The sequence below is a fragment of the Lycorma delicatula genome, chromosome 3, assembly GCF_047948215.1.
Source record: "Lycorma delicatula isolate Av1 chromosome 3, ASM4794821v1, whole genome shotgun sequence".
Classification (NCBI taxonomy): Eukaryota; Metazoa; Arthropoda; class Insecta; order Hemiptera; family Fulgoridae; genus Lycorma; species Lycorma delicatula.
Genome location: NC_134457.1, coordinates 148,030,125 through 148,050,013, shown reverse-complemented (window position 1 = coordinate 148,050,013; position 19,889 = coordinate 148,030,125). Strand labels below are relative to the sequence as shown.

The following is a 19,889-nucleotide window of genomic DNA, read 5'->3' as shown; positions in this document are numbered from 1 at the left end:
TCTTTTAAAGAATAAGTTGCTCTTCTTTTTGGTGAAGACAGCACATAAATATAAACACAAGCATATGTTAACATATTTAGTTTTCTGTATATCAGTCTACATAATTCATATTTGTGGGCGCTAAAGAATTATCTAATAGCCCATTTTTTTATCTTGAAAATTCATTCATGTATTTTTCTGTGTATCTACTCATGTTTTAATGTATAAGTTTTATGGTACTGGCAATTGCAGACCTACATAATGAATAATTGGAAGAAACAAGACAAGGTAGAATGATTGGGACCATAAGTTATTAGGATTAACTATTTAGTAATTTGTTTTCTTTATTTCATAGTCTTTTCAAACTTCAGTTACCAGTATTACAGAATTTATAACCAGTATTAATGAAATAAATTATTTTAAATATAATTTTTATTTTTTGTTTTATAACAATAAATTTTATTTTTAAAATAATGAGAAATAAGTAAAATAACTTGGCATCAATCAGTTAAATGTAAAATATTCACTGAAGACTAATGATATCAACTAAATTTGTTATGTTTTCAGAAAAAAAATCATATTTTGTTTTGTTTTTATTTTGTTGTGGGGAAGTATTTTTGTATAGTTTTACAAGGGTGGTTTGGAAAGTTCACGGCCTAAGAAAGAAAACAAAATTTGTTACCAAATTTTTTTATATTTTTCAATATAGTCATTTTTTAAAGTAATAATACTTACTCCATTGCTTTTCCAGCTTATTTATTCCATCAATACAATACGATCTCAAGTTCTGCAAAATAGGCGTCAGTCTCAGCTATGACCTCGTCATTTGAGGCAAATCTTTGCCTACCAAGCCTTTCTTCAAATTCGGGAACAGGAAATAAATCACTCGGAGCTAAATCTGGTGAATATGGTGCATATGGAAGCAATTCGAAGCGCATTTCTTGAATTTTAGCAGCAACAACAGACGCCGTGTTGCGTGGGTGCATTGTCATGGTAAAAAAGCACTATTTTCTTACCCAAATGTGGATATTGGTCTCAATGACCAACTTAAATTGCTCCAACAGTGCTGTGTAATATTCTCTGGTGATTGTTTTTCCTTTTTCCAGATAGTCTATGAGCATCACACCATGAATATCCCAAAAACAGTGGCCATGACTTTTCCTGCTGATCAAACACTTTTTTGCCTTCTTTGGAGCACTTCCACCGGTTTTAACTCACTATTTGGACTGTTGTTTCGTCTCAGGCTTGTAATAATGACTCCACCTTTCATGAGTGAAGCATCGTAAAATTTCAGTTGAATTGCGGTTGAACATGTCCAAAGACTGCTGAAAAATGTTTATTCGAATGCGTTTCTGGTCAGCCATTAACAAACATGGCACCCATTGTGCTGATAGCTTTCTCATACCCAAATGCTAGTGTAAGATGTGAGTATGGTCTACTGATATTTTTGCAATCTCTCCAAGCTTGCGTATCATTAATTGTTGATCTTTTAATACTGCATTGTGGATTTTTGTGATATTTTCATTAGTCATGGTGGTTGCAGTGCATCCTGAATGCTCATAATCAAAGATGGAGGTTTGACCGCGTTTGAATTCAGCTGCCCACTTTTTTACTATCAAAAACAATGGGGAAGATTCATTTAATGTTGAATCTAACTCCTTTTTTATATCTGTCAGTTTTAAACCTTCACAATAAAATATTCTATTACTGCTCTAATTTCGATTTTATCCATTTTGCATAAAACACAACACTTATCTACTACCTCTTAACTACACAATTAAATAACTGAGAAGACATGTTGAAAATGTTTAGCATGCCATCTAATGGATATTACATTAACTCCAAATCACCCTTTGGATCCTACTAGCGGTATCTCTGTATCAGGCCGTGAACTTTCTGAACCGCCCTCATATTATTAAAATACTAAAATTATTACTATCTTAAATATTTTTTAGCATGCCAAGGAGAAAGTAGGATCATTGTGTAATCAGGCAATAATGCTAATTACTGATGGAGTACCTGATAATTATAAAGATATTTTTGAAAAATACAATTGGCAAGATAGACCAAGAATGCCAGTTAGAGTGTTTACTTATCTTATTGGTAGAGAAGCATCAGAAATACGTGAAGTGAAGTGGATGGCTTGCGCTAATAGAGGTATGAATTAACTTAAAGAATTTATATCAGTTTAATTTTTAATTTAAATCTCTGTATTATTTAACAAATTTGAATTCAGTATTATAATCGTGCAAATCTGTGTTCATTTTTTGATTCTATACTGTATGTAATATGTTTTGCTTCTCAAGATAGCATGCGATTGGACGGTAGAATTGTAATATATGGTAAAATCATGTAATGTATCCAAAATATCATTATAATATGAAATATTTGTTGCAACATACAAATTTGCTATTTAAAAAAAATAATAATATCAATGAAAATTACAACATTTTTAACAGCAAACCAAACCAAAACCTATGTCGTAATGATTTTAGTTACTGTTGGGTCATTTTAATGGCTGGTGTTGTTTTCTTCATTAAGATGGTGGAATTGCTGGCTGTTTTTAGTTGGGCAGAAACATGTTTTTATAATTTGATTTTTGTATGATATTTTTTCTACTTGTGTAGAACATAAAGGTTATTGTAATTATTTGTGTATTTGTGATTTACATGTATGAGGAGATGGTGTAAAAATATTGACTGTATTGTTATATGGGCTCATAAGTGTTTTATCTTCATTTGAAGATAAGTCCTGTGTGACTAATGTAAAACATTGTGCAATTGCAGTAATTCACTTTTTATATTCTAGTTGCATTATGTTTGTTTAGTGATGTTTTATGTGTAATGGTTTGTTTTATTTATTGTTGTGAAGACTATACTTTATCTGAATTTCTCGCTAGTATTAAGGGGGGAAAGGCAAGCCATCACAAAAAAGTAATTACTCAAGTCCAAGTAATTTCCGAGATATATAATTATGATTTAAAAAATAATGTTAGGAAAAATAAGTTGTATGTAAAATTTTAATAATAAATGAGGAAAAACAAAAGTAATTAAACAAGAAAAGTAAGTAAAACAAAATTAAGCAACAAGAAAATGAAAACAACTAACAACGTTCAGAAATACCAGGTTTACATTAATAAGAAAAACGTTTGGTGTTATTATTTACTTTACTTTTGTTACTATAAAGTAGGGTACTGTTATTGTATATGGAATTTAGTACATTTAAAAAAAAATTACAATGAAATTGTAAAATTTATGGTAAGAGTCTCGCAGATATCATTTCTTTTGCTCAAAAAAAAAAAAAATTTCTGTAATATAAATGAAACTGATTTAACAAAACGATATTGATATCAAAAAAGGTAAGAGACTACCTTTCTATTATCAAAATTTATTATTAATTTAGAATTTTCTTTAAAAAACAATACATGTTAAATATATATGTAATAGACAATAGATATACAATAATAGATAATAAACAATATTTAAGTATTCCATATAATAAGCAATAAAAAAAAAAAAATTGTTACAAAACTCTTTCTGACCTGATTTCATTTATTAAACAATGAATAATAATAATAAACAGGTATAATAATTGTATTATACCTGTAAATGTTATATGTATTACATAGAAATGTAATGACTTACCTTTTTTGATATCTGTATCGTTTTGTTAAATCACTTTTATTTGTATTACAAAAATTTTTGTTTTTTGAGCAGAAGAAATGATATCTGCAAGACTCTTACCGTACAGTTTACAATTTCATTGTAATTTTTTTGGATATCACTGCGTTGTGTTAGATTATTTTTTTGTTTTTTTTTTTTATTTTTTTTTATGAATTACTGATGTTATCTTATGGATTTATTATTAAACTTTATTGCCTTAGAACAAACAAATTGAATTTCATGTCCAATTTTTTTCTTGATATTTAAATCATTCACTTAATACCATATTTTTCAGTTTTTAATAAAACTAGTATAATGATTTTTATGAATCGAAAATCCATGATGTAATATTGCACTTATTACTTTATAAGTGTAACCCTCGATTTTTATATTAAATTCAATTTTATCAGTTGAATTTATTTCTGTTTTATTTATTCCTTTTTTAATAAACTAGTTTAATATCTTGAAAACTAATACTTTTATTTATTTTAAAGAAGTGATGGGAATTAAAAAAATTGTTTCATCTTCAGTACTTTCATTTACATAACAGCATTTACTATTAAAACAAGCTGTAGTAGTATATTCTCTTTTAAATTTTATTATTTCAAGTACATTATCAAGTTTTTGTAAGCTACCTAGTACTATCAAGTACTGCTATCTAGCGGTTCGATTCGTAAAGGTACATTAAACAAATGAATAAAATGGCTTATTCGAGTCCTGTGGTTCATCAAATGGAAAAAAAAAACATTAACAAAATTTGAGGTGTTTTTTGAAAGTATTCTTTATTATTAATCTAATTGAACTGAAATATAATGTTTTCATGCTAATTTTCCCCCCATTTTCATTTCACTGTTAGGTTAATTAATGCTTAGAACTATAAACTGTAAACTGTAAATTTTGCCTCTTACCGACGAAGTTTTTAATGAACTCTGTGATTGGTTTAGGGTATAGTAAATTGTGAATGAGAATAAAAAAAGAAGATTTATTATACCTCATATTACAGCCTATTGCAGTAATCAAAGTACCATTGATTAACCCCCTCAAAAGAAAAAGGATAAATGGGAAGCTTGAGAAGACTAAGAAAAAAATAACAAATATACACTTAAAACTGTGTATAATGCCCAACTTTTCCTGTCCTATTAGTTATTCAAAAAGATACAAATACAAAAGAAATTTTTCTTAATAATTAAATTAATAATAAAAGGTTTTTCAAAATAGTCAACATAATAAAAAACTTAAAAATGGACTGTGGGATCTGTAGTAGAAAGAAGAAAAAGTAACAAGAATATCTTTGCAAATGCAGGAAAAACCTGTATTTAGATTTCTGTTTTTTCAGTACATACATGAATTTTCATTTTCAGAGGGTTTCTTCAGTGACCTAGAATGAAATGCTCACAAGTTAATATGTTCACTGGGCAACTAATCCGCAACTTAAGTAAGCCATTAGTTAACAATCTATCCACAGGGCTACAGGGATTACAGGTTTTTCCCTGTGAAAAAATAAATTCAAAAGGGATTAATCCCAGACAAAAGAATTTTCAGATCAGCAAAACATTAAGAAAGCAAAAGAGTTATTAAAGCATTAAGCTAGAGGCGGTAGCGTAGCCAATTCGAAGTCACAAAATGTGTTAAAAAATGTATGAATTAAAAGGCATCCAGTATTTCTGAGGTTCACATGACTAAATAAATTATGCATTCATTAAAGAAATATTATTAACATTATTTAAGAGTTAAAATTTTTATATTTACTTTTACAATTTCTTTGCATATATACATCTTAAAAATATATGATTGAAAAGCAGCATAACTTTTAGTATAACGAATCATATGAAGAAACATTATATATGGAAATCTCATGTTGGAAATGAAAGAAAATATAAAATATATTAAAGAGGAAAAGAAGAAGAGGCATTACAGAATAAAACAGGTTGATACTGGGGCTTGGAGAGTGACATTAACAAAGAAGAGAAAGAGATAAAAAAAAAGAGGGAGAGAGAGAGATATAGAGTTTATGAAAATTTTGCACAATGAGAATTAGCCTATAAGAAAAAACATAATGGAAACTAATCTTGATTATTAGTAAATTATTAACCTAACAAATCACTGAAGACAAAGAAACAGAGTATTAACTAAAAATAAAACACTTAACAATTCAAGCCATCATAAAACAGTATAATTAATTATTTGATAATGAAGTTAAAGAAAATGACTCAATTCAAAAATAAAAGGATATGAAAATTAAATTTAAAACATTTTCTTAATAGAAGTTAGCAGAAAGTAAAATTAAAAAAATGTTTCTTGTAAAATAAGAAATAAACAAAAATAGAAGACCAGGGCTCTTTTTAAAAACCAACAAGAAATGCAATTAATAAAAAAATAAATGGCAAACTTAGTACAGTCAATTTTTATTTTTATTTGAAAATTCTTACCTACCGATTGATGTTTTTTCCATATGTTAGGGGTGATGGAATTTTAACTCCAGATTTTTAACATCCCCCTCCCATAGATTTTTGAAAAACTCAAAAAAGTTTTTGAAATGTGTTTTTCTCTGAATCTATGCATTTTAGAGAAAAGTTTTTCAAACAAAAAATGTAGAGTACATTCTCCTCTTCAATTATTGTCGTTGAAGTTATGCCGTATAATTTGAAATTTAAATTCTAGGTGGCACTGAAATTGTAAAAAACATGTTTTTTAGGTTTTTTTCACCAGAAAAAATTGTTTTTCATCTGTATTGCATTTGTGAAAGTTGTTAATCTCAAAAAAACAGACAACTGTTATTTAAACAATTTTCTTGTATGACTTCTTTTTGGAGCTGTAGCTTGTGAAAGTGTGAAAATGTTGTGAATTGGGCACGAGTTCGAAACCGGTCTAGTCGCTGAACAATGCCGATCTCCCTGGCTACAATAACAATAGGACCGCTGCGTTGCCATTGTAGCGCTATAACTCTGGAATGCTAAGTCGTACAAGAAAATTGTTTGAATAAAAGTTGTCTGTTTTTTTGAGATTAACAACTTTTCCAAATGCAATACAGACGTAAAACAATTTTTTCCGGTGAAAAAACCGAAAAAAACAGGTTTTTTACAACTTCAGCACCACCTAGTATTTCAATTTCAAATTATACGGCATAACTTCAAACACATTAATTGTAGAGGAGAATGTCCTCTACATTTTATGTTTGAAAAACTTTTCTCTAAAATGTATAGATTCAGAGAAAAACGGATTTCAAAAACTTTTTGAGTTTTTCAAAAATCTATGGGATGGGGATGTTACAAATCTGGAGTTAAGCTTCCCTCATCACCCCTAACGCATGGACAAAAGATCAATCGGTAGGTAAACATTTTCAAATACAGCCTATTTTGATGACAAATTGCCTGTACTATTAGTATTTTAAATTTGTGAGCTATCTCTGTTTTTATTTATTTTCAGGAGAGTGCTGATACACTTATTCTATCTACATTATTACATCTGTTTAGATACATGTTATTATGTTATATCCATTTTTTGTTTTTAAATATTCGCGAGAGTAAACAGTTAATTCTGTAATTAAACATTAAGTATACTGATTTATCAGCCATTTTTTAAATTTGGTTCTCTTATTAGTTAAAAACCCTAAAAAATCTGAAATAAGCCATTTGTCTAAGGTAGATGTGGCTGAGGTCAATTTTTCTTATTTTACTTATTAAATTCTAAGAATTTCTTGCTTTAAAGGGCGATTCATTATGAATAACATTCATATGACATTATTACAGTTTTTTAACACTTTGTCAAGTGTTGAATAAAATTATGCCAAAAAAAATGTAACCTAATTTCTTGTCAGATAAATGCTAAGAATGCCAGATATAAAATAAGTGTGCAACAGAGTAGAGAGTAAACATTCATAACTATTTTATTTTTTAAGATAATTTAATGAAAAAGGTATTAAAATATTCACAAGAACGTGAACAGCTAGGATATCATTTACAATTACTAATTCAAAATTTATGTTTACTTAATCTAATGAAAAACTTTTAAAAAAATTAAAAACAAATTTTTTTTTTTAGTTTATGATTTTTACAAAAGAAAGTAGAAACAATTTAAACGTGTGAAATAAGATTTTTTTTTTTTTTTTACTGAAATGTTTTCTACAAAGAAAAAAAATTATGGTAATATATGAATAAATACATAATCTAAATAATTTTTTTTTAGTTTCATATGGTAACTGAAATACAGTACATCTTGTAGTATATATTACCTTAAACTAAAAGTTAGTAAAAAAAGAAAAGTAACTTGCATGTCTTTTTCCAGAATAAGATTTAGTCTTTAAACACTTGTTGAAAGTTATCAAACAGTTTATATTCACTATTCAGGACTGCAATCTATTTACATGTATGTTTTGCTCTTTTCCTGCCACTTTTTTTTTGTAGTCTGTGCTTCCCTTGGTGCAGACCAAACATATCTTTTCTTTTTTACCAGGTAGTTTTTGAAGGTCTTTAACCCTACTGCTGGATTCACCGGGTTTTATGTTCTCATTCGCTCCCATTCTATGCCTCTCATCAGTTATTGTATCAGTGATGCTGACAACAAATTTATAATGGGACAGTAGTTTTTGGTTATGAAGCATGTTATTTGCTTTATAATTTATATAAGAATTTAGTACTATTCTTGAAAATAAATTAAAAACCACCTTTTTCCAATATTTTAGTATTCTTCACTCATCTAAATAAGCATATAACATCACATCATTGGTGTCGATTCCACCCATATATTTATTATAATCAAAAACCAGTTAGCATTTTGTCTGTGATTACTCTACCATGCTACCTTTTTGTATTTTCCTTATCCCTTACTTCAGAATCTGTAGAAGCAAGGATGACTAGCTTTTTTGTGTTTCCTTTTTTCTGTAGGTGTTATGTTTTCACCCCCCTCTTGCTGTCGGGTGCTGAAACCTACCGGTGACTAGGGTACCCATGGCAAACCCACTGGGTTGGTCTAGTGGTGAACGCGTCTTCCCAAAACAGCTGATTTGGAAGTCGATAGTTCCAGCGTTCAAGTCCTATTAAAGCCAGTTATTTTTACATGGACTTGAATACTAGATCGTGGATACCGGTGTTCTTTGGTGGTTGGGTTTCAATTAACCGCACATCTCAGGAATGGTCGAACTGAGAATGTACAAGACTACACTTCATTTACACTCATACATATCATCCTCTGAAGAATTATCTAAACGGTAGTTACCGTAGGCTAAACAGGAAAAAGAAAAAAAAAAAAGGTGCCCATGGCAAATTATGGTCGCCAGACCATCATGCCACTCCATGTCACAAGTTGCTTCTTCGAGCACTGTATGTAGCGTCTTCTAACCAGCCTGCACTCATACTTGACCCAAGGCGGTTGCGTCTGGATGGACTCTCTCAATTCTTGTTCAGATGAACATTACTTTTAAGTTTTATTTAGTTTATGTTTGCTATCTTTAACGTTAAGATATAAGTTACAAGTGTTATGTTACAAAATTATTTTAAACTGCTAAGGCAGCATACAATTAAACAATTACAAAATTATTTTAAACTGCCAAGACAGCGTACAATTAAACAATCCTTCAGTAATCAACAAGGTGTTGTCTTCATTCATCACTTATGAACACATACAGTCCACCCTCGCTCTAAAATGTACTGCAACGTTGTTAACCAAGGGTGTCCCATTGACGTCGCAACGTGGGTTTTTGGTCCTTCGAGCCAGATTGTTCAAGCCAGTGCCCACACGTTTTCTGGTCATTTGTCTCCACATTCAAGAACCAGATGGTCAAGTCACCGTACCTACTGGATTGTTAACCAACACCTCATCGTCTAACCATCTGCATCTGTTAACCAACATTTCATCGTCAAGTTGCTGTATTAATGACACTGATTTAGCTGCTCTACAGCATTCATCCATGGGTTTCGATAAGATCAAACCAAGTCAACATCACAGTATTTATCATTTATTTTTAAAAAGTGTATCAAAAATTAAGGGTGTATGTTAAATGTGCAATTAAAAAATTAACATTAGTGAAACATTCAAATGTTTATGAATATTTCAATAGTTAAATATTTCAATGTTTTATAATACAGTAAAAATTGTATCTATGAAGTTAGGTATACAGAACCAACCCTCGATACCAGTTTGGACAAGTTCTTTGTTGCGCTATACAAAGCATGCACGCACACATCTCAGGCAATCTTTCTATTGTTTGCTGACCTGCACACAACAGATGTTAGCAATATTGTATCATATTTACAACCAATCCAGTTCATTAAACTTTATGCTAGGCTATATACTTTAACAATATTATTGTATTCGACATTTATCTTTTAACCTTATTTTATAATAACTTTATTTCATTCAAATTTAATATTATTTTGTGTATGATTCCAATAAAAATGGAATTCAAGTATTTAATTAAAAAAACAAATGAATGTTTTTAATTTGGTATAGCCAAATTTTGATAAACTTAAATTAAAACATAAAAAATTAGAAAATCGTTTCAAAATTTCAAAGGTAACTGATGCAACTAAAATGATTAACAAATCTAATCCAATTACTTAAAACCTATACAAATTGAGCCCTTTCGTGGTGATGTGAAGGCATTGCGTAAATTCTTTGATCTTTTTAATAGTTTAGTTTGTAACCGAGAAGAATTTTCTAATATTGAAAAATTTTATTACCTTACAAATTTCTTTAGAGGCAATGCTTTTGATGTAATAAAAAATGTATCAGTAATGTCTGAAAATGATGAAACTGCAGTAGAATTACTTAAAGCTCATTATGGTAACAAAAGGCTAATAGCAGCTAAACAAGCTTTAGAAATTATTAATTTAAAATCATTAAAAAGGTAAAATTCTGAAAATTTATATAAGTTCATTGACCAAGTTAATTCAAACATTAATGCATTGAAAAATCTAAATATTGACTGTTTAGAATTTATTGTAATACGGTATGTCTTTCTTAGAATCTAAACGTAAATTAATTGAATCCACAGACACGATTCAAAGTAATCAAAAACCACAGCCGTCTAATGTAGGATTTAGCGGCAAAAAATATGATTATTCAAAACTTAGTTCTAGTAAAAATGTATTTCATGTAAATAATTCTAATAATTCTATGTGCACATTATGTAAAACTAGCAACCATCCGTTGTATCGATGTGATAAGTTTTTAAGTTATAATGCTAATAAAAGAAAAAACTTTGTGTTTCAAGAAAAATTATGTCTTAATTGTTTAAGTAAACAGCATATTGTGAAAGATTGCTCAAGCAATCATAAATATAAAAAATGTTTACGGAAGCATCATATACTAATTCATTTAGATAAGATGTTGCAAGACACAGGAAATAAATCTAAACCGAATCAAGCTCTTTTAGCTAATAGTTCATATTGTACTTTAAAATCAGAAAAAGTCTGTTTTACTTGCAACAGCAATAGTTAACGTTAAGAATAAAAAAGGTAATTTCATCCAAACTGGAGTCTTACTTGATTCCGCTTCGATGATTTTATTTTGTACTGAAAGGTTTGCTGCCATACTTGGGCTTCAAACCCAACCTGTTCTCACGCTGATCACAGGTATTAGCAATGTTGTTACTAAATCTAAGCTAAGTATTGATTTAAATATTAATTCTAGATATGAAGATTTTAATTTTAATTTGAAATGTCATGTAATGCCATCCATTACAGGGTTGTTACCCAATCATTTTGTAAATGTAACTGACAAGGAAATTCCTTCTCAATTCTTTCTCGCCGATCCTCATTTTAATATTCCTGGACAAATTGACATTCTTCTAGGAGCTCAACTTAATCTTTCTCTACTTAAGCCTGTTCAATTAACTCATAATTCCAATCATACCATACTTCAAGAAACTCATTATTGGTTTCATAGTTTCTGGTCAAATCCCTACTAAACCTAGTAAGCGGAAAAACAATTCTAATTCACTATCACTTCTTGTTAGTAATGAACAGCTTTCCTCTCAATTAGAATCATTTTGGAGATCTTAAGAGATAGAAGATCGTTTACTAACCAAAGGGAGATCTTTCTGCGAAAAACATTTTGTTGAAAATACCTTTTGTGATCAATGAGGCAGATTTGTTATGTCTCTTCCTCGTAAGGAAAATTGTACTTTAGGAGATTCTTATGGAAATGCCAAACATTGTTTCAATTTATTACAGCGTAGATTTAAGAAAAATCCTAAACTCAAGGAAGATTACTTCTATTTCATGAAGGAATATCAAGAATTGGATCACATGCAACCTGTAGATTCATTTCAGTCTAAGGTTCCATCTGAAACCTTTTATTTGCCTCATCATGCAGTATTTCGTGAATCTTCCACCACTAGCAAAACAAGAGTAGTATTTGATGACAGTGAAAAAACGTCAAATGGCCAATCACTCAATTCAATTCTTGCTACAGGTCCAGTAGTACAACAAGATTTATTTTCAATTATAATTCGTTTTAGAACTCACAGCTACGTGCTATCAAGAGACATTCCTAAAACGTACAAATTCGCATTAATCCTCGAGATTTTTCATTACAAAGAATTCTCTGGTATGATGACAACTCATCAGTCATTCCATATAACTTACAGACAGTTACTTATGGTTTAGCACCTTCAACTTTTCTAGCAACAAGATGTTTGATTGAAATTTCCAATCAAAATGAAGCCTCTTTTCCTCAAGCTTGCCAAGTAATTAAGCAAGATTTTTATGTTGATGATCTGCTCACTAGTTGTGGCAATATTGATCAGTTGAAACAATTATACAGTGCGCCAACCTTCACTGGGATGAAGTTCTTCCCGCTCTGTTAGCAGAAAATGGAATTTTCTTTACTCTCAACTCAAATCTTCAAGTAATTTTTAAATTCCTAGATTAGTTAAAATTAGTTTTAGTCAGAGTCATCAATTACATGGATTTGTGATGCAAGTAGCAGCACATGTGGTGCATGTCTTTTCATCAGATGTGTTGATAGCAATGAACACATTGAAACCCACTTATTGTGTTCAAAATTTAGAGTTGCGCCTGTCAAGGAGATCTATTCCTAGGTTAGAGGTGAATGCGACTTTTATTATCTCGTCTATTCAATAAAGTTAAATGTATTTTAGGTATAAGGTTTCATTCAACCCACCTTTGGTCGGATTCTCAAGTCGTACTTTACTGGTTGTCATCGCTTCATAATTGATGGAAGGTATTCGTCGCAAATAGAGTTTGCGAAATTCAAGAGCTAACTAAGGAATGCTTATGGAAGCACATTCCTTCAAGGGATAACCCTGCAGACATCCTGTCACGTGGTTGCATGCCGGATGCATTAACCTCGTCACAACTCTGATGGAATGGTCCGTCTTTTTTGAAGGAAGAGGAGAACACCTGGCCGTCCTATCAATCTGTTATTTCTATGATTCCGCCAGATTCTCTCAAGGAAGAGAAGTCTAGCAAAATGTGCGTTTTCAGCTGTTCTTCAAGCTACAGAAGCTATAGAACTTTCAAAACCATTTTCTTCGTTCATATGAACACTAAACATATTTTCATATTGTTGTCGATTCATCCACAATTTGAAAAATAAAAATAATCGCATATTGTCAGATCTGTCACTAGAAGAAATCTATTCCAAGTTAAAAATACCTATCCGTCATGGTGGGCGGCATACGTCTGATCCTGCTCCACTTACTCCTGGTCATTTTTTAACCTTCGCTCCATTAACTTCCTTACCTGACCCTGATTTCTCAGGCATTAATGTAAATAAGCTCGCTAGGTGGCAGCTTCCACAAAAATTACTAAGAGATTTTTGGGAGACATGGTCTAACGACTACTTACATTCTCAACAACAGAGAAGTAAGTGCAAGGTTTCAAATACCAACATTTATGTTGGTAATCTGGTTATAATTAAAGAAAATAACCTCCACTCATGTGGAGATTAGGAGTAATAGTTCAAGTGCATCCAGGCAAGAATGAACTCACTAGATTAGTAGACATAAAAACAAATAACACCACCATAAAAAGAGCCATTAATAAATTGATTATTATTCCAAATTTAGTTGATTGGGATGATATGAATCATTCTAAATCCAATCAATGATTTTTTTTTCTTTTAACGTCATTTCATTGTAATTTTTATAAAAATTATAATTATAATTTGGTGGGTGGTGTGTTATGTTTTCACCCCCTCTTGCTGTAGGGTACTGAAACCTAGCGGTGGCTAGGGTTCCCACGGCAAACTATGGTCGCCAGACCGTCACGCCACCCTATGTCACAAGCTGCTCCTTCGAGCATTGTACGTAGCGTCTTCTAACCAGTCTGCACTCATACCTGACCCATGGCGGTCGCGTCTGTATGGACACTATTAATTCTTGTTCGGATGAACATTACTCTAAGTTTTATTTAGTTTATGTTTGCTATCTTTAATGTTAAGTTATAAGTTACAAGTGTTATGTTACAAAATTATTTTAAACTGCCAAGATGGCGTACAATTAAACATTCCTTCAGTAATCAACAAGGTATCTTCATTCATCACTTATGAGCACATACAGTCCACCCTCACTCTAAAACCTACCACAACGCTGTTAACCAAGGGCGTCCCTTCGATGTTGTAATAATAGGCTAATGCTATAATTTTATCTTGTTTGGAGTAAATTTTTTGCTCAACATTTAATTGACCTTTTACCATATCAGGAAGCCCTTTTTTATTTTTTCAAATTGTGTCAGTTTGGAATGTTTCATTTTGATAAAAATATTTAATTAAAGGAAGACTGGTAAAAAAAATTGTTAGTAAATATATGATATCCCGTTTTCAAGTAGTATAATTTTCATAATGAAAGATGTTTCTTTACAACATAGTTGGAAAGCCCAGATTGTTTTATTTCATCCTATTTTCCTGAGAATATTTTCCCTTATAACAGCATGCTCAAGCAATAATTGGAGTGGCATTACATAGAACCACAACTTTGTTCCTGAATGGTAGTGGTGCTTGTTGGGAAGATATTGCATTAATTGAGTTTGGCCCTTGGTTCCAATTCATGATTTATCAACAGAAAGTTTTTTGTGGCCACACAGTAGCGCAGAAACATTTCATTAATGGTCTATAATGGGTTGAAATTTTTATAAAGGATCGTAATAGATTTCATTAGGTTCTGGAAGCTTGCTGTTGTTTACAATGTGAAAAATGTAATATAACTTGAAACCTATTGTGGGTGAGTGTTTTTCAAAGCCATGGTGTAGACTGTGAATTATTTACTGTCCAGTAAGATGCTATTGTAGATTTTTTTATCAGACTCATGTTACAATGATAGCAATGAATACCCTTAGTTCAGAGAACCACAGAAAACCATCTGTTCAAGAGACTGTGAGAAGAAATATTGTGTCTGCCAGCAATTATTTGATTGGCATACCTATTTGTTTCATTGATAAAAATATTCAGTAGAGCCTGTGTAAAAAACAAATTAAAATAATCGGTAGGACAGGCATTTACAGGAGGGTTATGTTTGGGACCAGGTGTCATTGTATGAAAAGCTATGGATAAAATTGGTTTCTCCCACATTAATGAACCTGCAGATTATATTGGCATCATCATCATCATCTGATTGCAAAGAGCTGTCACTAAGTACGTGCCTATCAATATAAATTGTGGGCATAGGGAATCTCACCGTAGTTCTAGTTAATGGGTCAGATTGACCTAACATATCATCATCATCTAGGCCTATATGGTAATTACGGTTCACAAAGGCCTATCTTGTATTTCCTCTTCTGGTGTGTATGTTGGGTCATCATTAGAGTCATCAACAAATAAATTGCACATGGAATAATCAGTATGATTGTCGCTATCATCACTACCAATGTCAGATAAATCACTAAGCAGTTTCCTGTCGGTTTCACTTAACGTTAATTTATTGACATCCATATTCAAAATCAAAGCGTATTTCATAAATATTTAAAACAAACACAGTTAACTTATAAAAATAATCCATTAACAAAAACTAACTTATAAATCATAACCTCAAGAAGACGTTAAAAACAACAAAGAACATAAACAGAATGAACTGCGCTCTAGATTTATGCATCAACACTATTCTGTCAGATGGTATAAGCTCTTTTACTTTTTCATTGCCATTATTTTATTTTTATATAAATTATTATACTTCCAAATGTATTTTGTTTCAAATAAAACATAGTTTTAAAATATGTGATTACTTTTAAATTAAGTTTGGTGCAAACTGGTTTTTATTTACGAAACTATACGGTGACGATGGATAGTCGCCTGGCACTTTTGGAATAGAAAGGTGTTGATGGTGAATTGTCACTGTGGAATTTTTTGCATATTTTTCTGGTGACGATAAATCATCACCATGGCACTCAAAGGGTTAAGTTATCAGCCTTTATATGTTATGGTACACTGTGGCCCATAAAGAGGTTTATGTCTTTGTTTGCTATAAGTGTTTTATTTAGTGATCAATTTGATTGAAAGTTTGCATGAATACGAAACCAGGTCTCTAGAAATATTTGGTCCTTTTTTTTTATTGCAAACATTCAAAATAAAAATATTTTCTAAATAAAATTCCAGTTTTTAATAGTTTATCGGTACTAAAATAACTACTATCATCAGTGTAATAACTAACGTTAATAATGTTTACACTTAAATTTTCCCATTATTGTAAAAAAAATAATATGGTAGGATGATTAATCATCCTACCATATTATTAATCCTACCATATTTATTAATGAAGCCTATCCGCTTCTGAATATTGACAGCAATATTTCACAAATAATGTGTAATGATGCAAGGTAAAAGTCCAGGATTTGAAGAATGTCTTTCTTCAATGACCCTCTATAAATCCTCATCGGTATTTATAGATTGTGGGAGCACACATATTTCCCATAACCTAATAAAAGTATGTCAAAAAGATTAACTGTCAACAGTTAAACAATTTTGGTAGCTAATCTAAAAGTACACTACATCATTCGATCCAATGAACAGGCAATTCATTATTTAATAACATATTTACTGTTTGATTAATGACCGCAGTACTTTAGAAAATTTATTTTTGGAATAATAAAATGTGGATTAACATGTCTTATTATATGTGATGTGACACATCTTAATATCTAATAACTGACATGGTTTAGATTCATCATAGACAAAATATCATCAGTTACAACTCAGACTGTAAGCCATTTTAATTTTAAGCTTTTCTATTCCATTACATTAGAGTATAGAGTTATAACAATAATTAGAGTTACTTTCCATATTATTATGATAAAAGGTAGACTACTAAAAACATATACATGAAGCTAATGGCTTAAGAACAAACATGTATTCTTTTATCTGGATCATCTTGAAGAAGCCTAAGGACATGAGAATAGTGGAATCTGATTTTTGAGTTTTTTTAACTCTTCACAGAAGGTTTTGTTATAACAATATCTAAGGACAATTTTCGTAATGAATTTGGTTTACTTGAAGACACTTTGCAAAGTGTCATGCAAGAGTCGGTTATTTTTTTTTTACAAGATCACTACTTGGTTTTTATGGAAAATATCTAACATTTATGATATATTTTTTGTAACTTCTTTTGGTATGGAAAATTTCAGGAAAATTGTTTTCTAAAATACCTTTGGCTTATCAGTCATTTACTGCTTTATGAGATGTTCTATGTAAAGTATGTATTATAAATATAATACATACATACATTATAAATATGAGGCATATTTATAAAGTAAGGGCCATCAGCTTATATTTGAATATTAGATGGTCTGAACATTGTTTCATGCATGCAGGGTCATCTATTGACTATTTACGAAGCCACTGCAGTTGTTTTGATTTAGTAGTCGTTTGCCTGCTGGTGAATGCAGATCGCAATGACTAACAATTGTTTCTCCCGCCAGTTGTGAAGTGCAGGCTGTGGTTTGATTTTTGTGTGCAAAAGGATCTTCAGCTGCTGAGAAATTGATCGGAAGTTGTGTCTAGTGTATGAACTTACAGTAATGAGTGAAGGAAAGATTAGACAATGGTGTCGAGTCTTTAAAAATGCCTGGACATATGGCATGATGAAGAGCGAAGTGGTAGGCCCAGTATTAAGTCCGATGAAATCATTGAACAAGTGAATTGAAAACTGATATGATCGGTGATTGACAAATAGTGCTCTGGCTGATGGATTTTCGCATGTTGGATGCACCTCTGTCTGTGCGCAATTGTCACAGAAAAGCTTGGATATCACAAATTGTGTGCACGGTGGGTACTGAAAATGCTCACCGACCAACACAAAGAGGAAAGAATGTGCAGTGAACAAGTGTTTTTGGACCACTATTGACAAGATGGAGTTGATTTGTTTTCCCACTATGTTACAAGCGACGAGACGTGGATATCCTACACCTATACAGAATCAAAACAAGAGTCAGTGCAGTGGTGCCATTCAAGTTCCCCAAAACCGAAAGAGTTTAAGCAAAATCTGTATTCGAGTCAAAAAATGTTGGCCACCGATTTTTGGGATGAAAAGGGCATCATTTTGATTGATTTCATGGAACATGGATCAACAATTACAGCTGACGTATACTGCGAAATGCTCACCAAACTGAGACGTACAATCCAAAATCAACAATGCAGGAAACTGTCGTCTGGCGTAATCCTCCTTCACAACAACGCACGTCCTCACACTGCTGCCTTAACCAAGAAGAAGATTCAAGATTTTCATTGGGAACTTTTTGACCACCCTCCATATAGTTCCAACCTTGCACCTAGCGACTACTTCCTCTTCTTGCATTTGAAAAAATGGTTTGGTGCATAATGGTTTGAAAACGACGAGGAAGACTGCCATTGTCAACTGGTTCAATTCCCAGTTGGCAAACTTCTATGCAGAGGGGTTAAAGAAACAGGTGCAGCGTTACAAAAAGTGCTTAGAACTGAATGGCGATTATGTGTAAAAGTGAAGTAGATATATAGTAAACTAAAATTGTAAGTAAAAACCTTTTCTCACGAGTTAATTTTTTTTAATGACCAAATGACTGTTATTTTATGAGTATGCCTCATAACAATAAATTATTTTATGCTTTCTAACCTACCGATGTCTTTCTTATGTCATCATTCAGGTGCTGTTCTATTCTTTTTGCAGATATAAAATAATTCTAATGCATTTAGATTATTTTTTACTTATTGCTTTCACTCAACTCCCTTAGGAGTTGTTTTTTGATCAGTCCCTTGTTCGATGTTGGAGCAGCTTAATCTTATAATTTGAAAATATTTTATTCTTCTTTAAATCAATCATGCATTCCATGATTGCTGTAGTGTGTAAGATTTACGTTTGCTTATATTTTTTCTTTGATATTATTTTATACTTCTTTGAAAATATACATTGCATAATGGCCTCTGATTTCTAAATTAGAAACATGATTTGAATAATTCAGTTTGAAAACATTTTCTAACTATAATAAAAGATACTTTTGTAAAATCAATAAAAATGTTACAATAAAATTAAGGACTTTAGTTATTAGTTTAGTTCTGGTTTAAATTTTCAAGATTACCAAAAGTAATTAATATTAATGTGCAGTTTTTCTATGATTCTAATAGATTTATACATAACAATCTTGAAGATAGTTGCAGTAAAAATTGTAAATTTGTCTCTGTTGTATAACAGAGTATGAATTTATGTTTAATCGTTCAGTATAATGCTTAATTATAGGAAATTTATAAAATTATTTAATTAGAAAAACGCAATTTTTTTTAAAGTAGTCCCATTTCTGTTATTCTAACTGACAAGTTTTCACGCAATAAAGTAGTTGGAAGAGAAAGCTAAATTTATTGAAAAAAGTTTCCCAAGTGCTGACTTTTATTGACCTTTTACTTTATGTTAAAAATTTGTTCCTTTTCTTAAGTTTATGAATTTAGAGCAATAGTAGTGTAGAGCATATAAACTACCACTTTTATTCCTTTTTTTTTTCCATGCAACACTTTGCACTTATATCTTTGATATACTTATTATTCTTTCTTTTTGCTTTGGTGTAATCAGCATATTTTTAGAAGTCTATTCCAATTGTCGTAATTCTTTGTGACAATGTTTTTATTGAATTAATTTCAGACAAATTTATCAGAGATAGCTACATAATTTTTGTAATTAAATTAAAATTTTAATTTTAATTTTGGTTTTTTTAATAAAGGAAACTGAACGGAGCATTTAAAAGTTACTAAGCATCATTTGTCAGAAAAGAGTTGTTACTATAAATGACCAGAGAGAAATAAAGATTCAAAACTGAAAATGTTATCAAAAAGGTT

At 30.8% G+C, this 19,889-nt stretch overlaps 1 protein-coding gene across 4 annotated transcripts in view; it reads left to right on the top strand.

Annotated features, from left to right (window-relative positions):
• Positions 1-19,889, top strand: part of stj (voltage-dependent calcium channel subunit straightjacket) — a 230,930-nt gene that overhangs the window by 18,449 nt on the left and 192,592 nt on the right. For all 4 annotated transcript variants that reach the window (XM_075360777.1, XM_075360775.1, XM_075360776.1 and 1 more), the window contains exon 8: positions 1,935-2,136. In XM_075360777.1, the coding sequence (XP_075216892.1) occupies positions 1,935-2,136 (202 nt within the window). The remainder of the gene's footprint in view (positions 1-1,934; positions 2,137-19,889) is intronic.